This window comes from Lipotes vexillifer, unplaced genomic scaffold, assembly GCF_000442215.2.
Source record: "Lipotes vexillifer unplaced genomic scaffold, Lipotes_vexillifer_v1.1 scaffold519, whole genome shotgun sequence".
In the NCBI taxonomy this organism is placed as follows: Eukaryota; Metazoa; Chordata; class Mammalia; order Artiodactyla; family Lipotidae; genus Lipotes; species Lipotes vexillifer.
Window position 1 is genome coordinate 232,309 of NW_006773945.1, and position 22,078 is coordinate 254,386.

Here is a 22,078-nt window from a genome sequence, read left to right on the forward strand (position 1 = left end):
ATTTTCTCCCATTCTGAGGGTTGTTTTTTGGTCTTGTTTATGGTTTCCTTTGCTGTGCAAAAGTTTTGAAGTTTCATTAGGTCCCATTTGTTTATTTTTGTTTTTATTTCCATTTGTCTAGGAGGTGGGTCAAAAAGGATCTTGCTGTGATTTATGTGATAGAGTGTTCTGCCTATGTTTTCTTCTAAGAGTTTGATAGTCTCTGGCCTTACATTTAGGTCTTTAATCCATTTTAAGCTTATTTTTGTGTATGGTGTTAGGGAGTGATCTAATCTCATACTTTTACATGTACCTGTCCAGTTTTCCCAGCACCACTTATTGAAGAGGCTGTCCTTTCTCCACTGTACATTCCTGCCACCTTTATCAAAGATAAGGTGACCATATGTGCATGGGTTTATCTCTGGGCTTTCTATCCTATTCCATTGATCTATCTTTCTGTTTTTGTGCCAGTACCATACTGTCTTGATTACTGTAGCTTTGTAGTATAGTCTGAAGTCTGAGAGCCTGAATCCTCCAGCTCTGTTTTTCGTTCTCAAGATTGCTTTGGCTATTTGGGGTCTTTTTTGTTCCCATACAAATTGTGACATTTTTTGTTCTAGTTCTGTGAAAAATGCCAGTGGTAGTTTGATAGGGATTGCATTGAATCTGTAGATTGCTTTGGGTAGTAGAGTCATTTTCACAATGTTGATTCTTCCAATCCAAGAACATGGTATATCTCTCCATCTGTTTGTATCATCTTTAATTTCTTTCATCAGTGTCTTATAATTTTCTGCATACAGGTCTTTTGTCTCCTTAGGTAGGTTTATTCCTAGATATTTTATTCTTTTTGTTGCAATGGTAAATGGGAGTGTTTTCTTGATTTCACTTTCAGATTTTTCATCATTAGTATATAGGAATGCCAGAGATTTCTGTGCATTAATTTTGTATCCTGCTACTTTACCAAATTCATTGATTAGCTCTAGTAGTTTTCTGGTAGCATCTTTAGGATTCTCTATGTATAGTATCATGTCATCTGCAAACAGTGACAGCTTTACTTCTTCTTTTCCGATTTGGATTCCTTTTATTTCCTTTTCTTCTCTGATTGCTGTGGCTAAAACTTCCAAAACTATGTTGAATAAGAGTGGTGAGAGTGGGCAACCTTGTCTTGTTCCTGACCTTAGTGGAAATGCTTTCAGTTTTTCGCCATTGAGGATGATGTTGGCTGTGGGCTTGTCATATACGGCCTTTATTATATTGAGGAAAGTTCCCTCTACACCTACTTTCTGCAGGGTTTTTATCATAAATGGGTGTTGAATTTTGTCAAAAGCTTTCTCTGCATCTATTGAGATGATCATATGGTTTTTCTCCTTCAATTTGTTAATATGGTTAATCACATTGATAGATTTGCGTATATTGAAGAATCCTTGCATTCCTGGAATAAACCCCACTTGATCATGGTGTATGATCCTTTTAATGTGCTGTTGGATTCTGTTTGCTAGTATTTTGTTGAGGATTTTTGCATCTATGTTCATCAGTGATATTGGCCTGTAGTTTTCTTTCTTTGTGACATCCTTGTCTGGTTTTGGTATCAAGGTGATGGTGGCCTCGTAGAATGAGTTTGGGAGTGTTCCTCCCTCTGCTATATTTTGGAAGAGTTTGAGAAGGATAGGTGTTAGCTCTTCTCTAAATGTTTGATAGAATTCGCCTGTGAAGCCATCTGGTCCTGGGCTTTTGTTTGTTGGAAGATTTTTAATCACAGTTTCAATTTCAGTGTTGTTGAAAACTTTCTCTGCATCTGTTGAGGTGATCATATGGTTTTTCTCCTTCAATTTGTTAATATGGTGTATCACACTGATTGATTTGCATATATTGAAGAATTCTTGCATTCCTGGAATAAACCCCACTTGATCATGGTGTATGATCCTTTTAATGTGCTGTTGGATTCTGTTTCCTAGTATTTTGTTGAGGATTTTTGCATCTATGTTCATCAGTGATATTAGCCTGTAGTTTTCTTTCTTTGTGATATCTTTGTCTGGTTTTGGTATCAGGGTGATGGTGGAATCATAGAATGAGTTTGGGAGTGTTCCTTCCTCTGCTATATTTTGGAAGAGTTTGAGAAGGATAGGTGTTAGCTCTTCTGTAAATGTTTGCTGGGATGTGCCTGTGAAGCCATCTGGTCCTGCGCTTTTGTTTGTTGGAAGATTTTTAATCACAGTTTCAATTTCAGTTCTTGTGATTGGTCTGTTCATATTTTCTATTTCTTCCTGATTCAGTCGTGGAAGGTTATACCTTTCTAAGAATTTGTCCATTTCTTCCAGGTTGTCCATTTTATTGGCATAGAGTTGCTTGTAGTAATCCCTCATGATTTTTTTTATTTCTGCAGTGTCAGTTGTTACTTCTCCTTTTTCATTTCTGATTCTATTGATTTGAGTCTTCTCCCTTTTTTTCTTGATGAGTCTGGCTAATGGTTTATCTATTTTGTTTATCTTCTCAAAGAACCAGCTTTTAGTTTTATTGATCTTTGCTATTGTTTCCTTCATTTCTTTTTCATTTATTTCTGATCTGATTTTTATGATTTCTTTCCTTCTGCTAACTCTGGGGTTTTTTTGTTCTTCTTTCTCTAATTGCTTGAGGTGCAAGGTTAGGTTGTTTATTCGAGATGTTTCCTGCTTCTTAAGGTGGGCTTGTATTGCTATAAACTTCCCTCTTAGAACTGCTTTTGCTGCATCCCATAGGTTTTGGGTCGTTGTATCTCCATTGTCATTTGTTTCTAGGTATTTTTTAATTTCCTCTTTGATTTCTTCCATAATCACTTCGTTATTAAGTAGTGTATTGTTTAGCTTCCATGTGTTTGTATTTTTTACAGATCTTTTCCTGTAATTGATATCTAGTCTCATAGCGTTGTGGTCGGAAAAGATACTTGATACAATTTCAATTATCTTAAATTTACCAAGGCTTGGTTTGTGACCCAAGATATGATCTATCCTGGAGAATGTCCCATGAGCACTAGAGAAAAATGTGTATTGTGTTGTTTTTGGATGGAATGTCCTATAAATATCAATTAAGCCCATCTTGTTTAATGTATCATTTAAAGCTTGTGTTTCCTTATTTATTTTCATTTTGGATGATCTGTCCATTGGTGAAAGTGGGGTGTTAAAGTCCCCTACTAGGAATGTGTTACTGTCGATTTCCCCTTTTATGGCTGTTAGTATTTGCCTTATGTATTGAGGTGCTCCTATGTTGGGTGCGTAAATATTTACAATTGTCATATCTTCCTCTTGGATCGATCCCTTGATCATCATGTCTTGTCCTTTTTTGTCTCTTCTAATAGTCTTTATTTTAAAGTCTATTTTGTCTGATATGAGAATTGCTACTCCAGCTTTCTTTTGGTTTCCATTTGCATGGAATATCTTTTTCCATCCCCTTACTTTCAGTCTGTATGTGTCTCTAGGTCTGAAGTGGGTCTCTTGTAGACAGCATATATATGGGTCTTGTTTTTGTATCCATTCAGCCAATCTGTGTCTTTTGGTGGGAGCATTTAGTCCATTTACATTTAAGGTAATTATCGATATGTATGTTCCTATTCCCATTTTCTAAATTGTTTTGGGTTCGTTATTATAGGACTTTTCCTTCTCTTGTGTTTTTGTCTAGAGAAGTTCCTTTAGCATTTGTTGTAAAGCTGGTTTGGTGGTGCTGAACTCTCTCAGCTTTTGCTTGTCTGTAAAGGTTTTAATTTCTCCATCAAATCTGAATGAGATCCTTGCTGGGTAGAGTAATCTTGGTTGCAGGTTTTTCTCCTTCATCACTTTCAGTATGTCCTGCCACTCCCTTCTGGCTTGTAGAGTTTCTGCTGAGAGATCAGCTGTTAACCTTATGGGGATTCCCTTGTGTGTTATTTGTTGTTTTTCCCTTGCTGCTTTTAATATGCTTTCTTTGTATTTAGTTTTTGACAGTTTGATTAATATGTGTCTTGGCGTATTTCTCCTTGAATTTATCCTGTATGGGACTCTCTGTGCTTCCTGGACTTGATTAACTATTTCCTTTCCCATATTAGGGAAGTTTTCAACTATAATCTCTTCAAATATTTTCTCAGTCCCTTTCTTTTTCTCTTCTTCTTCTGGAACCCCTATAATTCGAATGTTGGTGCGTTTAATGTTGTCCCAGAGGTCTCTGAGACTGTCCTCAGTTCTTTTCATTCTTTTTTCTTTATTCTGCTCTGCAGTAGTTATTTCCACTATTTTATCTTCCAGGTCACTTATCCGTTCTTCTGCCTCAGTTATTCTGCTATTGATCCCATCTAGAGTATTTTTTATTTCATTTATTGTGTTGTTCATCGTTGCTTGTTTCATCTTTAGTGCTTCTAGGTCCTTGTTAAATGTTTCTTGCATTTTCTCTATTCTATTTCCAAGAATTTGGATCATCTTTACTATCATTATTCTGAATTCTTTTTAAGGTAGACTGCCTATTTCCTCTTCATTTTTTAGGTCTAGTGGGTTTTTATCTTGCTCCTTCATCTGCTGTGTGTTCTTCTGTCTTCTCATTTTGCTTATCTTACTGTGTTTGGGGTCTCCTTTTTGCAGGCTGCAGGTTCGTAGTTCCCGTTGTTTTTGGTGTCTGTCCCCAGTGGCTAAAGTTGGTTCAGTGGGTTGTGTAGGCTTCCTGGTGGAGGGGACTAGTGCCTGTGTTCTGGTGGATGATGCGGATCTTGTCTTTCTGGTGGGCAGGTCCACGTCTGGTGGTGTGTTTTGGGGTGTCTGTGGACTTAGTATGATTTTAGGCAGCCTCTCTGCTAATGGGGGGGGGGATTGTGTTCCTATCTTGCTAGTTATTTGGCATAGGGTGTCCAGCACTGTAGCTTGCTGGTCATTGAATGAAGCTGGGTGCTGGTGTTGAGATGGAGATCTCTGGGAGAGTTTCGCCATTTGATATTATGTGGAGCTGGAGGTCTCTTGTGGACCAGTGTCCTGAAGTTGGCTCTCTCACCTCAGAGGCACGGCACTGACCCCTGGCTGCAGCACCAAGAGCCTTTCATCCATACGGCTCAGAATAAAAGGGAGAAAAGTAGAAAGAAAGAAGGAAAGAAAGAAAGAAAGAAAGAAAGAAAGAAAGAAAGAAAGAAAGAAAGAAAGAAAGAGAGAGAGAGAAAGAAGGAAGGAAGGAGGGAAGAAAGGAAAGAAAGAAAGAAAATAGATAAAATGAAATAAAATAAAGTAAGATAAAATAAAATATAGTTATTAAAATAAAAAATAATTATTAAGAAAAATAAAATTTTTAAGAAAAAAAAAATGGATGGATAGAACCCTAGGACAAATGGTGGAAGCAAAGCTATACATACAAAATCTCACACAGAAGCATACATATACACACTTACGAAAAGAGGAAAAGGGGAAAGAATAATAAATCTTGCTTTCAAAGTCCACCTCCTCAATTTGGGATGATTTGTTGTCTATTCATGTATTCCACAGATGCAGGGTACATCAAGTTGATTGTGGAGATTTGATGCGCTGCTTCTGAGGCTGCTGGGAGAGATTTCCCTTTCTCTTCTTTGTTCGCACAGCTCCCGGGGCTCAGCTTTGGATTTGGCCCCACCTCTGCGTGTAGGTCACAGGAGGGCATCTGTTCTTCGCTCAGACAGGACGGGGTTAAAGGAGCCACTGATTCGGGGGCTCTGGCTCACTCAGGCCGGGGGGAGGGAGGGGTACCGATGCAGGGCGAGCCTGCGGTGGCAGAGGCTGGCGGGACGTTGCACCAGCCTGAGGCGTGCTGTGCGTTCTCCCGGGGAAGTTGTCCCTGGATCCCGGGACCCTGGCAGTGGCGGGCTGCACAGGCTCCCCAGAACGGGGGTGTGGATAGTGACCTGTGCTCGCACACAGGCTTCTTGGTGGCGGCAGCAGCAGCCTTAGCGTCTCATGCCCGTCTCTGGGGTCCGCGCTTTTAGCCGCGGCTCGCGCCCGTCTCTGGAGCTCCTTTAAGCAGCGCTCTTAATCCCCTCTCCTCGCGCACCAGGAAACAAAGAGGGGAGAAAAAGTCTCTTGCCTTTTCGGCAGCTCCAGATCTTTTCCCGGACCCCCTCCCGGCTAGCCGTGGTGCACTAAGCCCTTCAGGCTGTGTTCACACCGCCAACCCCAGTCATCTCCCTGCGCTCCGACCAAACCCCGAACCTCAGCTTGCAGCCCCGCCCACCCCGGCGGGTGAGCAGACAAGCCTCTCGGGCTGGTGAGCGCCGGTCGGCCCCGATCCTCTGTGCGGGAATCTCTCCGCTTTGCCCTCCGCACCCCTGTGGCTGCGCTCTCCCCCGCGGCTCTGAAGCTCCCCGCTCCGCCTCCCCCGTCTCCGCCCACAAAGGGGCTTCTAGTGTGTGGAAACCTTTCCTCCTTCACGGCTCCCTCCCACTGGTGCCAGTCCTGTCCCTATCCTTTTGTCTCTGTTTATTCTTTTGTCTTTTGCCCTACCCAGGTACATGGGGACTTTCTTGCCTTTTGGGAGGTCTGAGGTCTTCTGCCAGCGTTCAGTAGGTGTTCTGTAGGAGTTGTTCCACGTGTAGATGTATTTCTGGTGTATCTGTGGGGAGGAAGGTGATCTCCGCGTCTTACTCTTCAGCCGTCTTCCCGATCGTCACAACTTTCAAATATGCAGTACAGTACTATTAATGATAGTTGCCATGCTATACATTACAACCATTTGTTTATTTTTAATTTGTATGCATCTTTATATTTAAGGTGGGCTGCTTATAGACAACATATAGTTGGGTTTTGTTCTTGTTCTACTCTGACAATCCATGTTTTTTAACTGGTACTTTTAGACTTGACATCAAAGTGATTATTAATATAGCTGGATTAATATCTACCATATTCATTATGGCTAGTATATATTTAACTTTATAAGAAACTGCCAAAATATTTCCTGAAGTGGCTGTACCATTTTGCATTTCCACCAGGCATGTATGAGTGTTCTAGTAACTCCACTAATGTGTACATAGTAGTAAATAATTGTGGTTTTAACTTAAATGACTAACTTAAATGACTATGACATTGAGCATCTTTTCCTGTGCTTATTTTCTATCATTTTTCCCTTTTGTTTTTCCCTTTTGTTGAAGTGTTTGTCCAAATCGTTTCCTCATTTTGTAGTGGATTGCTTGTTTTATTATTGTTGAATTTTGAGAGTTTTTTACATATTTTGGATGCAAAATTATTATCATATATGTAATATCTGATAATGTTTTCCCCAATTTGTGTATTGCATTTTCATTTTCTTAGCAAAAGTTTTAAATTTTGCTGAAGTCTAATTTATCATTTTTTAAATGGGTTGTGCTTTAGTGTCGTGTCTTGTCTAAGAACTCTTTGCCCAACCCCAGATCCCAAGGTCACAGTGGCTTTGTCCTATACTTTTTCCTAAAAGATTTTTAGTTTTATGTTTTACATTTAGGTCTAGGATCCATTTTGAGTTAATTTCTGTATAAGGTGAGAGGTGTAGGTCGAGACTAATTTCTTTGCCTATAGATGACCAATTGTTCCAGTTGTTGAAAAGACTATTATTTAACCATTTAATTTCCTTTGCACCTTAGTTGAAAATCAATTGATCATATTTGTGCATGTGATTTCTGGACTCCCAATTCTGTCTCATTGATCAATGTAGTTATTCTTTTGCCAATACCGCACTGTCTTTTTTTAAAATTAATTTTTATTGGAGTATAGTTGATTTACAATATTGTGTTAGCTTCTGCTGTACAGCAAAGCGAATCGGTTATACATATACATATATCCACTCTTTCTTAGATTCTATTCCCAGATAGGTTGTTACAGAGTATCGAGTAGGGTTCCTTGTGCTATACAGTAGGTTCTTTTTTTTTTCTTTTTTTTTTTTTGCGGTATGCGGGCCTCTCACTGTTGTGGCCTCTTCCGTTGCAGAGCACAGTCTCCGGATGCGCAGGCTCAGGGGCCATGGCTCACGGGCCCAGCCGCTCCGCGGTATAATGTGGGATCTTCCTGGACCGGGGTACGAACCCGTGTCCCCTGCATCGGCAGGCGGACTCTCAACCACTGCGCCACCAGGGAAGCCCTACAGTAGGTTCTTATTAGTTATCTATTTTATATATATTCGTGCATATATGTTAATCCCAATCTCCCAATTTATCCCTCTCCCCCTTTCCCCCTGGAATACCACATTGTCTTGATATACTTAGACACACTGTGGTGTTAAAGTAAGCATGGTAATCAGGTAGTGTGTGTCTTACAAAATTGTTTATTTGTATGTTTATTTAAGTATCTACATGTCCGTTGGTCCACTCCCACTCAACTCTTACGTAGTTGTAGAGAAATAGTGTTTAATGTGAGGTGCAGGTGCTTCTTAACATGATGTGGGGTGAGGATGTCAAAAATAAAAGCAGAGGGGCTGGCAGCATCTTAAAATACCCAGTCCCCCACCAGTCCCTCCCTCTGGGTGCAAAGCAGCCCCTTCTACACCAGAGGGCGCACCAAGCAGGCACTTAAGCTAGCTCTGCCAGGATCCCCTCTTCCCAGTCTGGTCCCAAGCTGGTCTCCCAGATTCACCTCTCCCTGCTCTCATAGCCTTGGTTTTCTGGCCCCTATATTTGGAATAATGACGCCTCCCACGCAGGTGTGAGGCAACGTCCTACCAAAGGTACTAAGGATTCCAGGGGCAGATGGTAGTCCTTAGGGAGGAGGGAGGCTGGAAGCTTCCTCTTGTCTGAGGGAACTTGCGAAAAGAGCAGCTGTAGTGAGACCCATTTTGTTGCCTTCTTGACTTCCCTCAAAGGACAAAGGCTGGGGCAGAGATGGAGGAGTGGCCGGAGTGGGAGGGGCATTAGTGGAATGAACAGAGATCTCTGCATTTTGACACAGGACTGCTCCTGTGTGGGATGAGTGAAGACAAAATAAGGGAGGTTTTTATGGAAGGCTGGGTCTTGGACTCAATGACGAAAGGCTGGTAGGGTTTGTTTTTTAATTAAAAATTAAATAACTTTTTCCTAATTATAAAATTAAAATACTCAATATGGAAAATTTAGCAACTACAGGAAAGACAACAACAACAACAAAAGGTGGGGGGGAATAGTATGTTTCTTAGATATCTCATCATCCAGAGAAATCCACCGTTAGTAGGTTGGTATGTGTTATTTTTTTTTATATCTTATGTGCATATTTATAAAGTTGTATCCCACCAAGCTTCTTTGAAACCTGCCTTTTGCAGGGCCCATCTTTCCATTATGCCACTCTATGTTCTTCTACTGTATCATTCTTCATGTCCATTTCACATTCCATTGAATACATGTGCCAGAGTTTATTTAATCAATCCCTTATATGCATGTAAATTATTTCCAGATTTTTATTCTTGTAAAAATGCTGTAACAATCAACTTTGGAGCTAAATTTCATAAAATATTCATATTTATTTCCTTAGGGGGAACGTGCAGAGCACAATCTAAGATCATGTTAATCTAATTTTAATCTAATGGGATACTATTTTTTATTCTTTCTGGCAGTGGGATTGTAGAGTCAGAGAGTAAATGCATATGTAATTTTGCTAAGTATAAGTAATCTACCATTTTTCATCCCCGCTAGCCATGTGTAAGAGTTCTTTGTTCTCCCAGCCTTACCAGCTGGCTACGTTATCAAATTTCTGGATGACCAGACACAGGGGGACACAGAGCAACATGAACAACAGAAAACAGAAACAGACCCAGAGGCTCACACATAGGAGGAACAAATGGGGAGAGAAATGCCAGCCTAATACGGGGAGACACTCTCTGACAGTGGGAGCTGTTTAATGATAGCAGGGGCTTCTCGGGAAGTGATGGGCTCCCTGTCACTGCAAGTGTTCAAGGAGAGACCAGATGGCCATTCAGCAGAATGTGGTACAGGAGGCTTCAGCAACTTGGCGTCTGGATCAAGGACCTTTAACGCCTGGAGAAAAATCACACAACTATATTGATTGATTGCCTCAATTTAAATCCATGAGCTTTAATTAAGTCTTTATTGCTGCCAGGAACTTGTATGTCCTTAGTCCATTCACTCTCCCATTTACTTCTAGATCATTATTCACACCTTCTCCTCAAAACCTTGACACTTCCTCCACTGTCCTTATTCTCAGCCCCTGACTGTGCTTCTTACTTTCCTGATCAAATGACATCGATCAGAAGAGAGCCTCCCCAGACTCCACCAGAACACCTGTACACCACTGGTCTCTGCTCCCAAGTCCTCGTCTCCCGCTAGACTCCATAGGTGAACTTTCCGTGCTCCAAGCTAGACCCATTTCTTCCACATATGCACTGGGCCCCATCCCCTTTTCACTACTCAGGGCATTGCTCCAACTCTTCTCTACTATCCCCACCCTCATCTCCTCCCACTTCCCCTCCCTTCTGCGCACCCCTCCACGTCACTAGTCTCCTTACTTTTGCTCCAAAACACCAGGCACACGCTTGCCTTAGAGCCTTTGCTTTGACTGTTTCCTTTCTTTGGAAAGCTCTTCTCACAGATAACCATCTGCATAACGCATAACTCCTTTACCTCTATTTACATGGACTGAATTAAAAGACCAGTCTAACTACAGGCTCTTTACAAGAAGTATCTAAAACCTAAGAATACAGAAAGGGCCAAAGTAAAAGAATGAACAATTTTCCATGCGAACAGTAGCCAAAATAATGGTAGTGTAGCTATGTTAATTTTGAGTAAAACTGTCTTTAAGGCAAAAAGCATCACTGAGATAATGAAGGCCACCTTATAATAGCAAAATTAAAAAATTTCCAACAGGATGTAATAATTCTAAATGTATATGCACCTAATAACAGCCTCAAAGTAATATAAAGCCTAAATCCACAATGCTGGTGGGACATTTCAACACACCTCTCTTATTAATTATCTCCTAGCATGAGATGGTCTATTTATATCTCTTTAGTAGACTGTGAGCATCCCAAGGTCACAGATTCCCTTGATCATTTATCTTCTGAGCGATGTGCACAGGACTGGCCTTTATTCACTTTGTACTGGACTAAACTTCCTTCAGCATTGGTGAGGTTACTATCTTCCGAAGTACACATTCTTTCTGTGAGAGCATCCCCAATGCTCTCACTCTTAGAAGGGTCTTAGTCTTCTGGATTAAAACCTGTGCTCCCCACTCTCCCAGCTTTCCTAATATGGTTTAGGCATGTATGGGTTTTGGAGGATTTCCCTCCAGGAATGGGTGTGTCTGAGACCAGATCTTTTAAACCATAGGTGGGTATTAATTGCAAGGAATTTAAAATAGATCAATTTTTTCTTTACTACAGTCCTGGCTGGGCATGGTTTCTATTAGAAGAATCCTTTCTGGGCAATTACCCATCCATCCTCAATAATGTATCTGGGAGTTGGCATTAAGGCTTTTCAGTTATTCAGGTTGTCAGAATTTTTATCTCCTGGTGAAACTTTTCTGGAAGCTCTCATGGCAGCTGTTGCATGTGCTCAGGGGCAAAGCTAAAGCTCTTGCCTTTGTCTTTGGCAGGCCCTTAGGCAAGGGCTGTAATTCTGAGCCCATCAAGACCATTATAACAATTCACTGACTTTCTTGAGAGTTGTAGCACTTTTATAGAGATTTAAATGCATGGGAGGCTGTGGGGATTGAAAGAGTTTGTAGGTCTTGGCTTTTCTCTGCGTTCCAGTTACTATCCATTTGTACTGTACACCCTCCCCCATAGCTTCTCCATCCTTCTCTGCTCTGCTCTGTGTCCAGAGGAGCTGGTCCTCAGATCGCATCCCCTGGGTTATGTGGTTGGGTTTTGCCAGTGGAGGTACTGGCTGGAGGTCAAATGGAGGAGCAGAGAGAGGTTAGAGAAGTTCTTTCCCACTTTGGTGCCATGGTTCTGAGACGACCTCTTCCATGGTTCCACCAGAGCAACCGTAAGCCATTTCCCCCCTTGCCCCTAGACTTAGAGGTGGTAGCATCTTCCCACAGTTGTCAGTACCTGGGTGCCTCAAACCAGTTGTTATTCTCTTATCCTGGACCATAAATAGCCTTTCAGGTCTCCAAGTCCCACCCAAGTGGACTTCTTTTCCTGCTGGGACCTGACTGGGAAACAAAAATATACAGAATATGCATTCTGCCTGGAAGATGGCTCCTTTCTTTACTTTATGGGCTCAGAGTCCTTGTCAGATACACCTGAGAGGACTCTTGCACTAGGTCTCAGGTGACTCTCTGTGACTCAGAAAAGGAAAGACACTTCCTTAGGGTCACAGAGGTAAGAGAGAAGCCTCTGATTCTTATCCCCCGTGCTGTGCTCTTCCCACTAACAGCTGGGCTTCTCTCGGTGCTGCCTTCACCAAGGAGACATGGGGAGGGGGGATACGTTAGGACTTTTAAAATTGTAAACAAAAGAAAAAAAAACCTCAAGCCAGTTTAAGAGAAATAAGAAAAATGTTGTTAGAGTGTAGGGGTGTCTTGTGAAACCTTCAGGACAGGGAAGCTGTTGGGCCTCATGAACCAGGGGTGCAAATACCCTTCATAGGGAAGATTCTTAGAAACCCAAGTCCTTTTCCTTTCAGTGGCTGAGTTTCCTGTCTGGCTCCCTTTATCTTCTTGGCATCTGGTTCCTGGATGGTCTTGGCCACTTCTGTGCTCTGCCACAAGTGACAGGTACTTCCACCACCGCGCTCAGACCACTGCACAGAAGTTTGCTGAATATCTACTATGTGCCAGGCACTGCACTGGAAGGTAGGTCCTCCGTTCTTGTGGAGTGGGGCACTGGGGAGACAGATAATAGTCAAACAAATAAATAAACAAGGAAATTTCAGAGAGTGATAAGTGGTATTAACAGGGGAATGACAGGGGAGGGGCTCTTTTAATTTGGGTGGTCAGGGAAGAGCTCTCTTAGGAAGATGATGTGACCTGAGACCCTGGTGGAGAGAAGAATCAGGTAGAATTTTGTGAGCCAGAGAAAGGGTCTAGAACTTTTATTCTAAGTGCAATAATAAGAAGCTGTTGGGCTTCCCTGGTGGCACAGTTGTTAAGAATTCTCCTGCCAGGTATATATATGCACTACCAACTGTAAAACCCATAGCTAGTGGGAAGCAGCCGCATAGCACAGGGAGATCAGCTCAGTGCTTTGTGATCACCTAGAGGGGTGGGATAGGGACGATGGGAGGGAGGGAGGGAGATGCACGAGATATGGGGATATATGTATATGTATAGCTGATTCACTTTGTTATAAAGCAGAAACTAACACCATTGTAAAGCAATTATACTCCAATAAAGATGTTAAAAAAATAAAAAAGAATCTGCCTGCCAATGCAGGGGACACGGGTTGGAGCCCTGGTCTGGGTAGATTCCACACGCCATGGAGCAACTAAGCCCGGGCACCACAGCTACTGAAGCCTGCGCGCCTAGAGCCCGTGCTCCACAACAAGAGAAGCCACCACAGTGAGAAGCCTGCGCACAACAACGAAGAGTAGCCCCCGCTCACCGCAACTAGAGAAAGCCCGTGCGCAGCAATGAAGACCCAGTGCAGCCAAAAATAAATTAAAGAAAAAAAAAAAAGCGGTTGAAGTGTTTTAGGTTGGAGGAGGATGTGATCTCACTTACATTGCTAAAGGATGAGTCTGGCAACTTTGTGGTTAAGGGGTTTTAGATGGTCAGGGTTTCAACATGGAGGCAGAGCAGACAGGACAGACTGACTGGATGGATGTTGGGGGCAGGGGGCTGGTGAGGTAAGAGGAATGAAAATTGCCTCAGGTCTTTGTTTTGATCAGCTGGGAAGAGGTGGTACCGTTTAATGACATGCCTTGATTTCAACCCACAGCCAGCTCCAGAGCCTCCCGTTCTCCAGGTGGGGAAAGGTCTTTCTTTACCAGGCTCACAGCTTCCGCAATGACTCCCAGTGCCCGCCCCGGCCGCCTCTGTCCACAGGCCCCATTGCGTTCAGGAATCTGGGCCAGGTTCTACCGGGGCTGGGAGGGAAGTCCTTCAGGGCAGCACCCCGCGGAGTGAGGTGATGTCCCAGCTGTTTCCCCTCTCACGATAGATGGTAAGCTCCCTGCAATCCCTGCCTAGGAACACTTCCTAGACGTGGGGTCAGCCCGTGTCTGGAGTCACTAAGTCTGGCTTGTGTGATTGCTCTCACGGACTCCCTGTAAAATGTGTGTTTTTCAACTCTAGTCTGGCTACGATTGTCATTCCTAATCTGCTCCTTCTACTTCCCAGGGGAGCCGGGCTGTTCCTTCTTTGACTCCTCAAGCCCCTACCCCCATTTCTGCCCCTTTATTTGCCACAAGTCACCTGGCCTCCCACTGTAGAAAAGGCCCCTGCCCTGCCCCTCCCCCAGCCTATCTGAGCTAGCACCTGGCCTTCCCTCTCAGCAGCAGGTGCACCTCTACACTTGTATTCTTGCACTGCATGCTGGGAAACTCGTGGACCTACGCTCAGACAGACCTGGGTCTGAATCTTTGATCTTCCACTCAATGGCTGTGTGATCTCAGGAGAGCTACTTAACCTCTCTTGCCCTCGGCTCCTCACCTCTAAAGAGGGGACAGTAATAACTACATCACTGGATCGTGGTGAGACACAAACAAGGTAAATCATAGAAAGTTAGAAGCTTAGTATGGCATGTCTGTATACGGGAAGAAGTCAGTGACTGACTTCTTATGTAATAATAGTAGTTTTTTTTTTAAATTTATTTATGGCTGCGTTGGGTCTTCGTTGTTGCGCGCGGGCTTTCTCTAGTTGCTGCGAGAGGGGGCTACTCTTGGTTTTGGTGCGCGGGCTTCTCATTATGGTGGCTTCTCTTGTTGTGGAGCACGGGCTCTAGGTGCGTGGGCTTCAGTAGTTGTGGCGCAAGGGCTTGGTTGCTCCACAGCATGTGTGATCTTCCCAGACCAGGGCTCTAACCCATGTCCCCTACACTGGCAGGCAGATTCTTAACCACTGCGCCACCAGGGAAGCCCATAGTAGTTTATTATTCATATTATTATTATTATTTTGCTCCTTTTCCCAAGACCTCACTTCTTCAGTTACCCTCGAAGCTCATCTTTCTCCCTGAACCCGGGGAGCACAAGAAGCAGAGGAAACAGTAGATTCATGCTGGAGAAGCCAAAGTGGTTTCTAGAGACAGGCCCTTAGCAGGCTTCCTTCCAGAAGGACACCTGAAGCTGTCCTCAGGCTGTCCAGAACAATCCCCTGAGATCCAAAGGGCCAAGGAATGTCCTCTAAGTCACTCCCTTAATTAGGCACCAAAACAGTGACAGAAATAGCATTTTTCTGCCGTGTCTCTGCTGAGACTGTCCTGCTGTTTTTGGAAAGGGGTTACCCCTTAGACTTTGAAAAGAGGGCCTCTGTCTTAGCTTGGGATGCAGGGCCACAGCTCGGATGCCTGAGATTGCCCAGGAGTGTGGGGACAAGGATGCTAGCCAGGAAGGAGTGTGGCTGGCCACACAGTTGGCACCCTGATCACTTTTCCTCCCTCGGCTCAACAGCCTTCGATTCATTGTTAGGGAGGCACAAGCTACAGCCCCTCCTGCTAGGATGGTGGTCCTCAGAGTGTAACGGGTATACTAATCACCTGGAAGGCTTGTTAAAACAGCTTGCTGGACCCTAGCCCCAGAGCTTCTGATTCAGTAGTTGTTGGAGGAGGTCTGAGACTTTGCCTTTCCTGTACGATGCCAGGAACTGCTGATGCTGCTGGTCTAGGACCACTCTTGGAAAACCACCACCCTGGAGAACCGCATATTTGCACACTCTCCTTTTGCATCCTGTCTGAGGGTGGGAAATAGGGGAAAGACAAAGGGGCAGGAATCTCGGGCTCTTATTTTCACTAACTTACTCTGTGGCTATGTTTCTCAAGATGGTTTTGCTTGTAAGTAATGGGAAATAGCTTTAAGTAAGGGAATTTGTTGGGAGGAAATTCAACTCTTCTCTGAATTTAATGAAGAGTTGAACAGTGAAGGCTTGGGATGGGCAGGGTTGTCCTGGGGCCATCAGCAGCTGGAGTTCATGTGCTGAGGGCACTGCTGGCCAGGGCACTCCAGTCAGGTGATCTGGCCATTAATAACCTCTAGTCCAACTTATTAAAATTCCAAATGCTGCTGAAAGTCAATCTGATTGGCTGACAAGGGGCGAGACCTTCCTGCCGTGCCTCTCTTAGCCAATGAGCCACAGCTGGTGTGTGGTGGCGAGGCAGCAGGAGAGGGTCAAGAAAAATGCATGGCTGCCGGCCAGCAGTTCAGTGTCCTGAACTGAGCAGCCGTGATCCCACAAGGGGCCTACTACGGTGACCTCGACCAAGATTCTTTCACTCACTGGGCCTTAGTTTTCCTGTCAAATGAAGGGTTTGAGTTAGAACCTAATTACTAGATCAATTGTTTCTCAAAAAGCCCTGCATCATAATTGCTTGGGATGCTTGAAAATAGAGACGCACATGCCCCACAGTGGGCTGGGAAGTTGTCCACAACAGGCTTTCCAAAGCAAACCAAAGTGAAACAAAACAAAATGCTCTGATTTGTAGTATTTGCCCAATTTCTGTGGTGTAAATAAATACTTCCATTATGGCCAATTTCATGTTACCAGCATGAAGTCACTGAACACGGATTGGGAAGAGAGAGGTACCCAGGCTTCAGCTCACCACCAACCCACTGAATCAGAACCTCTGAGGGAGGCCTGGGGACATGCATTTCACTCCCCTCCCCCACCCAGTGATTCTGGTGGGTAATAAAATTTCAGAACCCCTGCTCGCAGAGATCGCTGAGGGCCTTTCTGGTCCTTGCATCCTTCATCCTAGTTACATTACAGGTTTTCACACTGGTTCTGGGAGTTGAGGGAAATTTCCGCTTTTGAGAGCATTGTAGATGAAGGCCTGGAGAGAGATAGATGGCCCGAGTGAGTCAATGGGGTGTCCACACCGGTCTACGGCCAGATTCCCCTCTCCCAGTCCTTCTTGAGTGGCCTATCCCACCATCACCCCTGGAGGCAGGACAGCATCTCCATGGGCATGTCTCAAGGCTGCAGGAGGGGACTGCAGGACTTAAGGTCACAGCCATGGGTACTGGATCCTTGCCCATCGCTCATATCTCTGGGTGGGCTGGCATTTCAGCTGCGATCGTCAGGACGTTCTGATCTGATATCTCAGTCCTCGGAAATGAGAGCCTGTCTGGTCATCAGCTATTTTTGTGCAGGTTCCTCATCTTGATAACCTTCTCTGAGTAGGTGGAGGACAGAGTGGAGGATGCTGTGTCTTACTTGAGATGGACTGAGACAGAGAGAGCCATCACAAAGTCCAAGGGAGACTGACCAACAGAGGGCAGGGCCAGCGCAGAAGCTGGGGAGATGGCAGCTGGGGAAAGGAAAATACAGACTACTGACAGGAATGGAAATTCTTTCTTTAGGGGCCTTTCAGAAGAAACCATTTGCCCTCTAAGGTTTGGCTGTACCTTAGTTTTGAGCTGGAACGACCTCTGACTTTCTCTTGTTCTATAAAGCAGTGGTTCTCAGAGTGTGACGCCCCCAGACCAGTACCACCCACATCAGCTGGGAACCTTTTAGAAATGCAGATTCTTGGGCTCTGAATGCCTCCTCCTCTTAGAGCCATTGCCTGGCTGCATGATTCCAGGTTAAATTGTGCACGCCTCTCTGGAAAAACCCCTTTCCAAAGTAGATGCCCCACAAGGTTGCCATGCTGAGCTGTTTTGAGACCACAGAATGGATGGGCTTGTGAGCAGGAGCAGTTGAGGAGTTCTGGGAGGGGAACGGGGTAGGAAATGACGAGAGACAATGGGGATCACACTGGCCATGGCAGGCCTTCTTGAGCACTCTACTGGGGCTGCTGGGAACGAGCACCAGTGCCAGCACAGCCCCAGCTTGGAGATGTCTAACTTAGCATGGAAATTTCCAGCAGTGGACAAGTTCCTGGACTGCTAAATTCTTCTGTTCTCTTCTTTTGCAGTCCTGTTCTTCCAGCTCCCAAGGCTCTGGACTTTGCGACTTGTCCTATATCATAGCCCTGCCCCACCTGTGCCCACCCTCCTCCCACCAAAGTCTTGCCACTTCTCTGCAAGACTGGAGCTGGCACCAGCTCCCTTGGGCAGCCCATGCTCTGTTCTGCCCGAGGCCTGGGCTCTGGTGCCATGCCTTGTCCTGTGGGTCCTGTGCAGCCTCATCTGGGCTGGGGGCCAGGAGCCCTCCTTGGCCAGACCCTGACAGTGCCAGAGTCTTTGAGGTGCTACCTCCATGAGGTTCATTCATGATCCCTTCAGAAGAGAGCACCTGAGACTTCTTCCAGTGACCACGTGAGGTGTGCTGGGCAAACTAGATTTGGAGCTGAGGCTGTGGGTTGACTGTAGTTCAGGCTGGCTGACTGAACCATAAACCTGAAAGCTGCCCTCCATTTAGGTCTAACGTGTCCTTCCTGAAGTGACTCCTGAAGTTGGTGGAGCTGGGATGGGCCTTTTGGGAGGGAAGAAGAACGCAGCGTCAGGCTAGAGGGGACCTTTGCCTGATGCAGCTCTGAACCATTTCTGTGGCTTCTCCTTTGGTAGAAGGACCTATTTGTGGTTGTGCCCCTGAGAGTCTGCATGTATCTGTTTACCTGTATGTCTCCCTTTTCACCCATGAGGGCTCCCACACATATCTATATAGAGTCTCCCTTTATCTCACAAGCTGTGAGGTCACAGGCATATGATTTAAACCATCTGGCCTCCATTCTCCTTGTCTGTATAATGGGAATAAAAATAACTTCTACAAAATGTTACTATGGTGGCAAAATGAAACAATGCACATAAGGCCCTGAGCATGGTTCCTGGTGCTCACGTGTTAGGCTATTATTACTAATGCAAGTTATTACTCCCTGTGCCTCAGTTTCCCCATGTGTAAATTAGGGATAATAGCTAAGTCGTCCACGAACCCAGTGTAATCATGAGGATTAGGGAAGTTGATAACTACAAAAAACTTAGCACCATACAATAAATGCTAGTGATTATAATACTTATTATCCTTCTGGGTATGTGTCTGGGTGAGACTCTCTGAGTTTGTGAATGACTCTGGGCATGTCTGTCTGCTGAGTGTGTATGTATGTATGTGAATATGTGTGTATCTGCGTTTATATGGCCAAGCAGGCCTCCTATCTCTGGGTGGAGTTTTCTGTTGGCCCAAGCCTGGACTCCCTGAGGCAGCCAGGGCCGGCGCCGGGGATGGAATTTCCATTAAGAATTAAGCAGGACAGCACTGGGAAGCCAGGCGGGCAGGGGGGAGGAGGCTGAGGGGGATGATGCTCCAATTCTGAGCTACCCCCGCAGCTTCAGTTCTGAGCTGCCTTGGAGAAGGCCTCTGCCACCTTTGCCTGGAGTCTCAGGCCTGTGGGGGCCATGGCCCAGAAGGATGGGCAAGGAGAGAGGAGTTGCCTGCCAGGGCCCCTGTAAGGAGACTTGGAGTTGCTGCAGCCAAGACTGGAGCCATGAGAAGGCCCCCTGGGAATGGAGAGGCGGCCAGCGAGGGTATAAGAGGCTGGGGCCTATGGGGCCGACATGAGCCCAGGAGGCTGGGCTGTGCTGTATGTATCTGGGAACGTGGATATATGTGTGTGTGTGTGTGTGTGTGTGTGTGTGTGTGTGTGTGTTTGGGAATGCAGGTGGGGGACATACATAACAAGTGTCCTAAAGGGAACATCTAAAAAACCAAGTCTGTTCCTCTCTTTACCTGAAGCTCGGACCCAGAGTTTGTACCTGGGAATGAAATATTTCTGAGGCTTTTTGCTAATATTTATCCTATTCATGATCTAAGCCTCATTCCATTTCTAGCATACTAAAAATATCTTAGCTATTCAGGTACTTTTACATTCCTGAGCTCATCTCATACTTTCAACAACGTATGAGCTAGGCAGAGATTATTATGATCCCCATTGTAAATATGGGAAAACTGAGCCTCAGAGAGTTTAAGTGACTTGTCCAAGGACGCATAGCTAGAATGTAGTAGAGGCAGTGTGCAAGGTTAGGTTTCTTTGAGGATAAAGTCCAGGCTTTTTTTTTTTTTTTTTTTGCGGTACGCGGGCCTCTCACTGTTGTGGCCTCTCCCGTTACGGAGCACAGGCTCCGGACGCGCAGGGTCAGCGGCCATGACTCACGGGCTCAGCCGCTCCACAGCACGTGGGATCTTCCCGGACCAGGGCACAACCCCGTGTCCCCTGCATCGGCAGGCGGACTCTCAACCACTACACCACCAGGGAAGCCCTTTTTTTTTTTTTAACACTACCTGATCTACCAGAAATGGACTCAAAGATTCAGGAAACCGCCCATTTGAGGAAGGCTGTGGCTTCAGTGTTAATGCATAGCCAGGTGAATGGCTGGGGCTTCAAGCTCTGTCCCCAGGCCCTGAGACAGCCTTTGCTGAGATAGGAACTGAAGCCCCTCTCAAAGGTCTGGGGAGTAGAATCAGGGTGTCTCCAATGGATGGAGGCTGCAGTCAAAGCTGACTTGTCTGAGGAGGATGACTTGGGCATCTACAGAGTCTGGGGTCCCCAGAGAGCTGAGGCAGTTGAGTTAATGTCAGGAGCTGCAATGTGTCCAGGGCCAGGGAGCAATCATCATTTTTAGCCAGGGCCTGAAAAGGGGAACACAGGTATTAGCGTCAAGGAAGAGAGGCTGAGATGGGACCTTGGAGTGGTCATTGTGTCTTGGAGACAGAGCTGGTTTTCCTCTCCCTGAACACAAAGTGTGAGCATATTGATATACAGTAGTTGCACACGAGGGATTTAGGTTAGATGCCAAGGAGAACTTCCTGCCAATGAGCAGGTTCAAAATTGGAAACAGTGCCCAAGGGAGGCTAGGGTCTGCTCTTCCTTGGTGGCCCACCCCCCAGAGTAGGTAAAGGAACTCCAGGCCCCTGGTGGGGAATGATTCATGGCAGGGTGGAGGGGGTTGGATGGAATGCGACGTTCCTGAGCTTTGGGGTAGGAATCAGCCTCCTTCTCTAGACTTAGCATCTGACACTAAGTGCAGAGCAGAAGTTTGATGTGCCCCAAGTTAAAACGAGTCTCTGCAACCATCTTCTATCCTTTCTGGCAAGTCAGCGATATTAGGTGAGCGACTTAGGTTCCAAAGGGAAGCACCTGAGGGTCAATAAACCAAGTGGCATTCCGGGGCGTTTGGGGGCTGCTCAAAGTTCAGCGCTCCCTCCGCAGAGCGTGTGAACCGCACCCAAACCCCTCCTTGTTTTGTTTCAGTTCCAACGCACTCCCTTTACTCTCCAGATGTTGGCATGTGGGGCACATGTGGGCACCAGGGTCGGGACGGCTCCAAGGGTCCGGGGTGCTTACCCGCCGTGACTCCCGCCCAGCCCCGTGCGAGCCAGGTCTCTAATTAGACCTGACCGCGTCCCCATTCCAGGGCTCCCCACAGCCGACAGCACAAAGTTTGCACTGCCAGGGGCACCAAAAGAGCCTCGCAGCCCGGCTGAGACTGCAGGCAGCGGTGGCTGACGCGGGGCAGAGGTTTGGCAGCGAGCGGACTGTTGCCGGAGGTCCTGCGGCGGCGGGCGGGAGCGGCGGGCGGGGGCAGAGCGGGGTGGGGCGCGGGCAGCCGGCGGCCCTCAGGCTGGGCCACCGAGCAGGTCACTTGCTCGCAGCCTCTGCAGCCCCAGCTGTGCCTGCCGCCGCTGGCCTGGCCGCTGCATGCAGCCGTGCACACACGCTCTCACTCGCTCGGAGTAAGTAGGCGGCGCTCCGCAGGCTGGATTCGGTGCCCAGCCCGGTCCGGGACAGAGCATGCTTGTGACTATTTAGATAGTAGGTGTAAGTGTATCAGTGTGAGTGCTTGTGAGTGGGAGCGAGCGCCAGTGGGAGGACGCGTGTCTGGGCTGGTATGTGAGCATAGGGAACTTTCTAGCATATGTCCCAGGGTGTGAGTGTGTCAATGTGTGTGGAAACTTCTGTGTAGGTGGGCCTGGAGTGCGCCCATAGGTGGCACGTGTGTCTGTGTGGCCCTTGCTGCCCCGTGTCTGTACGCTGGGTATGCATTGGTGAGTGTGGTAAGCAGGCTCCATGGGGCTGAGCGGGTTGTGTGCCGATGGCTGCATTCGTGTGAGTGAGCAGATGAAGACAGAAACTGGGGATAAGGAGTGTTATCTGAACTCAGACTTTC

At 45.9% G+C, this 22,078-nt stretch overlaps 1 protein-coding gene across 1 annotated transcript in view; it reads left to right on the forward strand.

Moving 5' to 3' along the window:
* The first annotated feature begins 19,358 nt into the window (after positions 1-19,358).
* The window catches only part of INSC (INSC spindle orientation adaptor protein), a 129,264-nt gene continuing 126,544 nt past the window's right edge, over positions 19,359-22,078 (forward strand). Inside the window, exon 1 of the mRNA XM_007448577.1 lies at positions 19,359-19,494. Within this exon, the coding sequence (XP_007448639.1) occupies positions 19,399-19,494 (96 nt within the window). The 5' untranslated portion in view covers positions 19,359-19,398. The remainder of the gene's footprint in view (positions 19,495-22,078) is intronic.